At 39.3% G+C, this 10863-nt stretch overlaps 1 protein-coding gene across 1 annotated transcript; it reads left to right on the top strand.

The window, feature by feature from the left end:
- Positions 1-7822: 7822 nt before the first annotated feature.
- Positions 7823-10627, top strand: LOC117591862 (protein krueppel). The gene is made up of 2 exons (XM_034285231.1): positions 7823-8407; positions 8951-10627. Exons 1-2 carry the CDS (start codon positions 8371-8373, stop codon positions 10429-10431), a joined length of 1518 nt encoding a protein of 505 aa, XP_034141122.1. The 5' UTR covers positions 7823-8370; the 3' UTR covers positions 10432-10627.
- The last annotated feature ends 236 nt before the right edge of the window (positions 10628-10863 follow it).

Below are 10863 nucleotides of genomic sequence, written 5' to 3'. Positions count from 1 at the left end.
ATATTTGTTAGCCAACAGGCTGAGTGTCGTTGTAGAATTTTTAATGGTCCTTCTTGATCCCCGATCCAAACAAAGTTAAAGGCCATTCACAAAATAAACTGAGTATCGGAGCCTGTGAATTTCATACAATTTTAAAGGAGCAAGAAACGACGAATTTACTTCCTTTAAAAACTATAAATCATGAAGTTTGACTTAGGGACACCCAGCTTCTGACTTTCTTTTTTGTAGGTGGCAGTCCAGTTGATTAATTGAAGTAGATTTTATCTTAAAAAGGATTTGACATTCTAGTTACAGGGAATATTTGCGCATCATGGCTTCTCGTTACCATAGCTACCCCTCGTCATATCAATTGTCGTCCTGCTGTCAACGGGCAATCAATGCAATTTACAGCTTCATTTTTAAAAATTTCATAGAACAAATTGACAAGAGCTAGGACAGCCTTGTTGACAGCCAACCACTAACAAACAAAGAACATTTTCGGCTGCCCCTCAAGCTTCAACTTGAAAAGCTGCTCATCCGTGTGCAATGCGATACTTTTTTATTCTTGTTTACTTTTTTTTTGTAGTTTTAATGCTATTCTTGCGGTCTCTTTTTAGTTGGCTGACTTTTCTATGACTTCGCTTCTGTCTAATTGTTAAACAATCGCCGTCTGATTATCCTGTCAGACGTCAACTTTTTGTGCGGTTTCCAATGCGTAGTTTTGCCTAATTGGATTGACTTAGGACATGTGTGAGACATTACGTCACCAGTTTCTTCGCACCTTTCCATTTTTGTGTTTTGGCGCCGCTTCAAAATCACACGCAAAACGCGTCTTGTCATGAACGGCCATGACTGAGACCAAGACCGGACCTTATCGCAACAGTTCAAAAATAGGCTGGGCCTAAACCGATATGCCGAATATGGAATACACTTTTGATAATTATTGAACCAATTCCAGTTTCAATAATCAAGTTACCTTTTTTCGTTTACAGATGGTTCATTTGGATTTACAGTCACCCCCAACGTTTAGTAAAAATAGACACTTGTACCGAAATCCATTTTAAAATATATGGAAGAGTATGTACTTATGTATGTATATAATGAACAATCAATATAATTAGTGCTAAAACAACCTTCGCAATTAGATTATGACTGCCATTTGATTAACCCATTTCTTGCAATGTTTAAAAAAATAAATGTATTAATGTATAAAACTAAATTGATTGTCAAATTAAAATCTCTGACTAACATTGCAAGCTATTCAAAAATATATTTAAGCTTTACCTCCCTTTTTCAATAATGTTTGATTCAACAAAAGACGAAGGCATTTATTTTAGTGATATTCAGAATGTTATAATCCTCCCCTTCTCAATTATGTTTGATTCAACAAAAAACAAATGCATTTTTTTTAGTGATATTCAGATATGTACATATTGGTATGTACATATGTATGTATTCATATACGTACATATGTACCTATATTGAAACTGAAAAAAGTATTCCAATAAACAATCTCATAGTTTCTGCAAAATTTAAAACCACTACCCGTAATGTGGATACCATTACATACCACATTCGTCTTTTTCCCATGGGTTAATTGATCAACTCACTAACTACTGAAAATATTCGTGCCTTTCTGTTGCCATGTGTATGGTTTCGACCATACCCCCACTCTTTGACACCAAAAGGAAGCTCTTGTTCCCCAGAAAAATAAATTACTTTAAATGCTGATAACAAACTGGTTGACTAAAAATGCGCCCTGGGTGCATTGTACGACCTATTGATAAGCATAGCAAAATCCTTGATCTTGACGTTGCGTTCCAACTGGCAAATTTATGTTGCCGTAGCAGTCGAGTAAATTATTTTATAGGTATTTCTTCTTCTAATGCGAATCTCGCCCAACCTCGCATTGCACGAAGAAAATATGAGCAGAAATTGATAAGCAAGCAAGTGGTTATTAACTTAACCTGCGCTTCAAATACGATTTTATTTGATGATAGAAAAAAGAACGCCTGAAACAAAAATCAACAGAACGCGTGCCTAATTATACAATGGGGAGACATTTGCATCTGCATGCTGATAAAACAGTAAAACGACTCTCATATGGGAGTGCCGTGACAAAACTTATTCCTTAACTGCGGCACGTGAATTCACAAAATCGGATTAGGAAATAGCTGGCATCCTGAAGAAGGCTACCGAATGGCACAGAAATAACAAATTTTTCCCATTGACAACTTGAATACTCACAAAATAAGACACTAGGTCGGGATCAAGTCGGAAATAACTGTCGAAACGAAAAATAACATCTTTACAAAAAGTGAATCTTAACCAACAATTGATCCTAAATAATTGAGTGACAGCCTCAGTCTTGTTATGTAAGTACAGGAAGTGGATTTTTCGGACAACAAACACAGGAGCCAGTAAGGTAGCAGAAACCTTTTGTTATTGCAAAAACAGGGAATTCTAAAATTCTAGTTATGGAAGCAGATGAATAGACTGAAACGGAAATTATATCAAAATTTAAAGATACATTTCACTAGGATGGCTACCTAAATCTGAACGTGGGTGTCTATGTATATAAATCTAGTCATATTTATTGGCAAAACGAATTCAAGATCTGCAAAAACAAATTCACTCTAACATACATACGAGCTCATCTTGTTTCTGTTCGCCTTGTTTCCATTAAGTCAATCTGTACTTTCTCACTAACGTAAATACATATGTATGTATGATAGGCAATTCACAGAATCCCTTCCACAATGGACTAAATTTTGATCCGTAGATTAATCTGATCTGCGGAACTGCGGTTTACTTATTGCGCCACAAGATTTAAAAACCTGGCGCTAATCATAGATTAAGTAGGTCTAATCGGGCTCCTTTAGCTAACTATAATCCTTAACTAATCACAGGATCAGCGGCTAAGCAGCATTTTCCGGGACCGGGACATTTACCTGCCGTGGTCCGCTAATAATATGAAAATTTTAACTTAATCCCAGGATTAAATTTTTTCTTCATGCCTGATAATAAAAAGAAAAATTGGTACAATTCGATTGCTTTTCTCTTGGCTTTTACCTCTTTCGAGCAGCTGTCCCTCGGATTAGGAGAAAAAACACATTGAGACTACCTCCGGAGACGGATTACTTTTTTTCAAACAAATAAGTCAGTCTTAAGCATGGCGATTAAGCTTAATCCCCTGAAATGGGCGTAATATTGATGGATTTTCCTTTAAATCCTTCGCCTAATCTCCGGCTTAATCTTCGCGGCGCGATTTTTTTCGCGGCTCAGTCTGTTTTGTTTTTTCTTTCCTTTTCTTCAATTCGCAAGAACGCAGGCCTTTGGGCCAATGCGGATCATAATTATGGAATTCCAAAATACACTGAGGAAGGCAGCCAGAAAGAGCAATGAGGCTAAGCTACCTGTAAGCGTGGGTATGCTCTTCGACTATCCCAGGTAAGCAATGAACCAGACCAGCCTTGAGTTTGTTGGCAATTAAGAAGTCAAATTTCGCTTAAAAACCGAAGAAAAAAAGATCGTAGGAAAAACAATGCAAAAAATGTGCAGAACTGAACTAAATCCGGCTTAAGAATGGCTGTCGTAAGATCCGTCCGTCATAAACAAGATAAGGGTGCCTAGCTGGATTGTTGATTTGCATATTAAAACCGATCGTAAACGAATTCGCCGCGAAAATAGGCTGGCATATGTATGTACGTACATGCCAAACATCGCAGTCAGCTGCCCTAGTATTTTTCATTAGCCTTGACTTTTTAAGAATGTAAGCGGTTTGAATTTTTTACCGTCTGCTGATGACTAGAGTTACTTCCGCTTTTTTAGTTTTTTATGATAAGCCCTACCTGGGGTTTATGACTGTTTATGTTAAGGGAATAATTTAATGGAGTCTTCTTGAATGGAACGAGCCGAATTTATCGGACGTTCATTTTCGTCAAAGCAACTATTTATCTCATATGGCTTTCTTCCAATTAATCCTGACCACTTTATGATAGTATATTTATAATTAACATTAGTTCAGGACAGCCCACGTGGAAACGAAAATATGTTTGAAGTATCTAACACACACCCAGAATGTGTTTCCTAGGCAAGAACCTTTCCCGCTGGTCATTTTGACAGAGACGGATTAGTCCCTTATTCCTTTTGGCCGGGTATCATTTGCATACCTTCTTTTGTATTTTCTTAACATTAGCGAACATTAATACGATTTATTGCTTGCTAAGAAAGAGCAATTTGCAAGGAATATGATTTAAAAACAACGAATGCAAACAACTTATGTGACACTGGTCTCTAGTTTCTCTAGTGCGTCCTAGCCCGGCGGTTGCTCAGCCACAATCCATATTGGCACGGGCACGACGAACTCCGCCAATCCTAAATCTCTGTTTCCAAGGCAGATTAGTTTGCTTCCTTTAGACATTCACGAGCCTGTCTGAGTCTTCTTCATATTTTAATCATTGCCATTGTGGTGACATGTGATCATCTTCTGCCTCGTTTGGATATGGAGCACGCATGGCATGCGATGAACAAGCAAGATCAAGCCATAGGTTCGTATTCATTAAATTAATATAAAAAATGATCCTGCCCCTCTGCGGGAGTGATCCTGCACGCGTCATCAGAATGCTATAAAAAACAAGACGTGAAATATATTTTTAGGGATGCTGATGACGGTTTGAAGATGAGGGTTTGCATGCATGTACATACGTACAACATACGCATGTGTGTTCATACATACATATACATATGTGGTAAAAAGTATTAATTACGAATACATTGTGACATTTCTAACCAGGTCTTATTTCGGTGCTTTTACCAAACATATTCTCTCGAACTTCTGTACTTCGATATTTTTCATCCTTTAGCTGCCAGAAAATGTTGAGCAGACTGTTTCCAAACCTCTGCTTAATCTGCGACTATTATTATCCTTTGAGAAACGGGTATGGCTATACCCAATCCCCTTAAGGAGTTTCCATCATATTAAAAAAGGGGATTTGAGTCATTTTAAATTTAAACAATATAATGAATAATAATGAAAAATATAGTAGCTAGTCAAGGCTTGCGCAGTTTACATCCGCGGATTAGGCTTAAGTCTGCAAGTCTGGGTTTAAAGTATAAGGATTTGTCCCCAAATCGCATGATTAAGAATCCTTCATAGAGGTTATATTCCAAAGTGTTCATGAAAATCAAATAACATTTTTGCGATAGTCTACCTTTTGTCCCATTGTTGATATTCTCGTCCGTATTTCCTACAACATTATCACATGGTTACTACTCGATTGCCTATAAATCAAGAAACCACACCCTTTAGAAAAAGCTGATCGAGTGTAACAAATTATTAAAAAATTGTGGGCACACTCATAGGTCGCAAAACAATAAAACACAAAAAAAATACCCCTATGATGTCTCCCTAGGGTTGCTTTTAGGCGCATGCGTGTGCGCGGCTTGCGATTTTTAAGTCTTCACTTTTACTTTTATGTCCGCTGTTTCCCCTTTTTAGCCCAGCAATTGTCTCTCTGTTGACAGCCCCTCGTTTTTACTCGAAATATTTGTACAAATTTGTCGTTTTTTTTTGTAAAAATGTAGAGTTTTCATCTTTTGTTTAGCTTTGGAGGTTTTTTGTTTATTTTTCCGGTCCGGACCGGTAAGGGTTATGTGTGGCAGTTGCATTTCTATCAGAAATGAAACTAGACACGTGTAGGATGATGGAGTTACTATACCAATCCGCTGGGATAGGTGATGAGTTAGGACAGCTTAATATGCTGGTCTATTATATTTTTTGAGAGCCCGACATAAAAATATAAAAGAATAGACAGACAGAAATATACATTTGTTCATAAATATGTATATACATATACATGTATGTGAATACATAGTATGAACGTATATAATGCACAGACGCAAGTATGTATTAAGAACCGTAATCTACAGTCAGGGTTCTAGGTAGTGTTGACCCAGGTTAGTTTTTCTAGTTTAAGCCTTATCAACACACCACACGCACTTTCAAACGCACTACTGCCCCACTAATGGCTTAACATACACAAAAGGGGGTGAAAGGCTCTGTCGAACAATTTTCGATCATTTCATAATTTAAATCTCTACTTTAGTTTGCGTCTACACATAATCAGCAACGTCTTATCGCATACGGCCGGATCTTATTCAAATCGGTTGAGCTAAGATTCTTTGTCAATATTAAGAGAACGGCAGCAAACATATAGAAAAGTACGTCTGACTAATCCGCAAACCTGGGAATTAGCTGACGATGTGCTCGAACGAGTCAGATCAGCCCAAAACCCCGAAATCATTATCAACAGGGTCAGTTTGGGTGCTTGAATTTTGTTTTAATGCCTTCTGCGAATTTTTGAGTGTTTTGCGAAAATGTTCGCTGAATCTGATCTTGTTCATTGGTTAACAAAAACAACTCGCATTTTACGTAACATTATGCAGAGCACGAAAATCCATGTCCTTTTTGGCCATTGTTATATTTCACTTTCGAATATTTCCTCGGTAGTTCGCATTACCCTCCCGCGGAGTTCTCTGTTGCGTTCGTCCTTGGCCTACCTACACAAAGCAGCAAGAAGATCTAGACCCACTTTCAACATAAGTTCTGCACAGCATGTCCTTGCAATAAAAATCTACATAAAACGATTTAGAAGTCAATCCGCAAAAGTCACTGACAACGTGTACATATGTACTTACATATGTATGTATCTGTTGACTGTTTTTTATTAAGGGCATTTGACTTGGTTTTGGTTTCTACCTGGCTTTTTTTTATCAGTTCCTTTTTATGACTATTTTTTTAGTCGTGTGCCAACAATTAGTAACCAATTACGCTCAAAATACACCTATACGTATTATACATATATGTGTGTAAAGCTATTTTTACAGAATTCTCAGTCGCCATCCATATTCGCTTTCGAAGATCCATAACATGATCAAGGGGCAATACAACACGATTCGCAACCGTGTATGGCATTCCACAAAGAGAGCGAGAAATAGTGGAAAAAGAAAATCTATTAGATGAGGGGAAATGGACTTCCTCTTTACTCTTACAGCGCACGCTTGGATTTCCACCCCATTCATGACAGCTCTTTTCATGAGTTTTGGGTCTTTCGCTCCCGCTCTGACTCTATTGCCCGACTTTTGTCAAGTATATTTTTCATCCCCTTCATTTCCCCTTCTTGCCTATGTACAAAGGGGAAATTTTGTTTGAGGGGAAATTCGTTTTTTACCCGTTTCGAAACGATAGTCCTATTTGTTTGCTCCATTTTAAATTGGCTTCAAGTGCACTTTTTATGAAGGCTCTAAAAAACCAAGAGCAACGGAAGTGGCCTTAACATTTTAGGGCCTCTGATAGGTAGCGGATAGTTTAGATTTTTTATATTTTTTATGACTGCAAAATATAAAAATGCATGGTCATAAAAATGTGAAGGTTCTTACACGTACGGCGTAAAGTAGTCAAGAAGTCCGTTTTTTGTGAACTGTATAGTACATTTATATGTATGTCCAGATATGAGTACATAAGGACACCACGCATTTGAGATTTTAAATATTTACTAGCTATCCTTGTCACTCCACTTTGCATACGAAAAATCAACAGTCGTCGCTCTTAGGTAAAAAGTATTTCACTCTACCTCTTCGGTACTCGGTTCGTTTTTCGCCGTCGTTTCAATTCCTTCCCTACTTGCTTATTTGCGCTGGTGTGTGTGAGAACGGGAGAGCAAAGTGAGCGTGTGTGTGCTCTACGTTGGCGAGTGTATGCGTGAGGGAGGGCGATGTCAAAACGGAACAGAGCGTACTTATAGTTAGCGCACGCAGCGAATTTGTATCATTCGTGATTTTGGTTTGGTCGTGAGAGGAACAACATAATTCCTCTATAAAGGAAGAACACCCCATCAACTCACACACACGCAAATTTGTTGCTTCGAAAAGGATTCGTCAGCAAAGGATACTTCCAGATATATAAAACGTGTTCAGTAGCTCCCCTATATCATTCCTCAGCGAAGTCTCCTCACGTCAACATCTAAGAATTTTTGTGTCTTCAAAGAAAAAAATAAAAGACGCGCAACAAACCAAATACCTCAAGGCAAATACTATTGCAGAGAAAGTAATAAAATAACTGAAATATACTACAATCTACCTCATTTTGTATAATCGGCGAACTTTTATAAACATATGAAGAAACATAACACTCTACCTCAAAGTACAAAAAGTGCGTGAAACTAAAAGAAAAGCATATCCCAGCAAAAGTGCAGAAAACTTTGCTTAAATGAAAATTGTGTGTTTACACTGATTTAACTAAAAAGTTATCAAGTAAAATTACAGTTGGTTTTTGCTCAAAGCGAGACAAAAACAAAAAGCACAAAAAAACACAGAAACGAACACAGATTAATGGCTATTTCAATGCTACAGGACGCACAGACACGAAGTAAGTATCTTTTCCCAAACACCAGCAAGGAGAGTTATCATTCAACATTCGAAACTTTCACATAAGTAAACTATAAGTTAGATCTGTAGCAATATGAAAGCTTGCTCTTTAACATAGCTTTGAGATAACGACGACCCAATGTGTTCATCTTAATGTTAAACGCCATTTTTACATCTCCACACCCATTAAAGCCTAGTCACTCACATATTCCCTCACATTCATCTTGAGCAAATATGTATTGTTTACAAGTTTGGACAGAAAGAAACCGGCACTTAACTCGTTATTGCAAGGCGCCCGTCAAAACAAAGGGCTGATATCACAAGACAAAGAGCAATGAAGAGAGCAAAACCATGAGCAACACTCTCACACATGAACATACATACATATGTGATGTTGTATTTCTCTTAAGAAATTTCTCTCTTAGCAAAAGCATCTCTGGCTCTTGTTATGACGTTTCCATCCCTGTCTGATTTTAATGTAAAATATTACGTATAAAAAAATACAAATATTTTACTAACTTTCTTGTTTTGTTTTGTTTTTCAGGCCTAGCTGCTGCTTTAGCGGGAATCAAACGGGAGGAGGTCGCTGTAGACCGTTCCATGTCACTATCGCCTCCCATGTCGGCCAACACATCAGCCAGTAGCGCCGCTGCCATGTACCCGGGAATGGGTCTACAACAGGCGGCTGCTGCATCAGCCTTTGGCATGCTATCACCCACCCAACTGCTCGCCGCTAACCGACAGGCGGCTGCATTTATGGCCCAGCTTCCAATGAGTACATTGGCCACCACACTGTTTCCACACAACCCGGCGGCTTTGTTTGGAGCTTGGGCTGCCCAGCAGTCGCAAATGCCACCCCAGGGAACGCATTTGCACTCACCGCCCGCCAGTCCTCACTCGCCCGTGTCTACTACACCTTTGGGTGGCAGTGGCAAGCACCCATTGACCTCTCCCAGCAGCACACCACAGCACCGTGAGCCTGTAAAGAAGTCTCGCAAATTATCGGTAAAGAAGGAGTTTCAGACCGAAATAACCATGAGCGTGAATGATCTCTATCACACTCCGGGTGGACCCATTTCTCCACCTTCCAGCGGAAGCTCGCCCAACTCTACACACGAGGTGGGAAACGTCAGTGCGGGAGTTACTGGTGTCGCATCCAAAGATCCTTCACGCGACAAGAGCTTCACCTGTAAGATCTGCTCACGCAGTTTTGGTTACAAGCACGTCCTGCAGAACCACGAACGTACACACACTGGCGAAAAGCCTTTCGAATGCCCAGAGTGCCACAAGCGCTTTACCCGGGACCATCATCTGAAGACTCACATGCGTCTACACACAGGAGAGAAGCCATATCATTGCTCCCACTGCGATCGGCAATTCGTGCAGGTGGCCAATCTTAGGCGTCATTTGCGCGTTCACACTGGCGAGCGTCCGTATACTTGCGAAATATGCGACGGTAAATTCAGTGACTCCAATCAGCTGAAGTCTCATATGCTGGTCCACAATGGCGAGAAGCCCTTTGAGTGCGACCGTTGCCATATGAAATTCCGTCGGCGTCACCATCTGATGAATCACAAGTGTGGCATTCATTCGCCACCCACACCGGCCCTGTCACCTGCAATGAGTGGAGACTTTCCCATGGCAGTCACTTCCATGTCTCTAGAGCCATCCGAAAATAAATTTGCAGCTATGTGTACAAGCTATGGAGGCTCTGATGGGTCAGTTGATCTCGAAAAAGGTTCTTTGGAGGACGAGGCTCCTTTGGATTTGTCTGAGGATGGTGCCAGCTCAGTAGATGGTCACTGCAGCAGTAGCATGGCACGTCGAAAGGCTCAAGATATACGTCGTGTATTTCGTCTACCTCCTCCCCAAATAATGCATGTACGCAGTGAAATGCCCGAACAAACCGAACCTGAGGACCTCAGCATGCACTCGCCCCGCTCCAATGAATCACAAGAACAAAATGAAGATATTGAATTGGACGATTTGGACGATGCTGCTGCTCTATATCTGCGTCAGCACTAAATCAGTCATATTCTAAATTGTACATAGCCTTTATCAGCCTTCATTAGATGAAGTTGACCGGCAAAAATCCACACTAAATTAAAAAAAATTAAGTTTCCAGACGGAAATTAAACTTCTTTTGAAACAGGAATTTAATGCGAAGTACAAGAAACTAAAGAAAATATAGATATTTTAGCGAAATAATTGCACATAAATTCAACAAACACATAAGTTGTACAAAATTAGTTAAGCCTGCCAAATGCTTATCCCTGCCAAAACCCACCAAAGTGAATCGAACATGTTGTGCCATTTTTAACACCTAACTTACGTTAACTCACGAGTTTTAGTTAATTTTCAACTCAGTAAAATTTGTATATACCCAGCAAATGCAGCTGCCAATTGTAAATTATACAGCGCTCCAAAAATACTATTTTACTCTCACTGAGAACATAA

The sequence above is a fragment of the Drosophila guanche genome, unplaced genomic scaffold (genome assembly GCF_900245975.1).
Source record: "Drosophila guanche unplaced genomic scaffold, DGUA_6, whole genome shotgun sequence".
Lineage (NCBI taxonomy): Eukaryota > Metazoa > Arthropoda > Insecta > Diptera > Drosophilidae > Drosophila > Drosophila guanche.
This window is presented reverse-complemented; position numbering and strand designations above follow the sequence as displayed.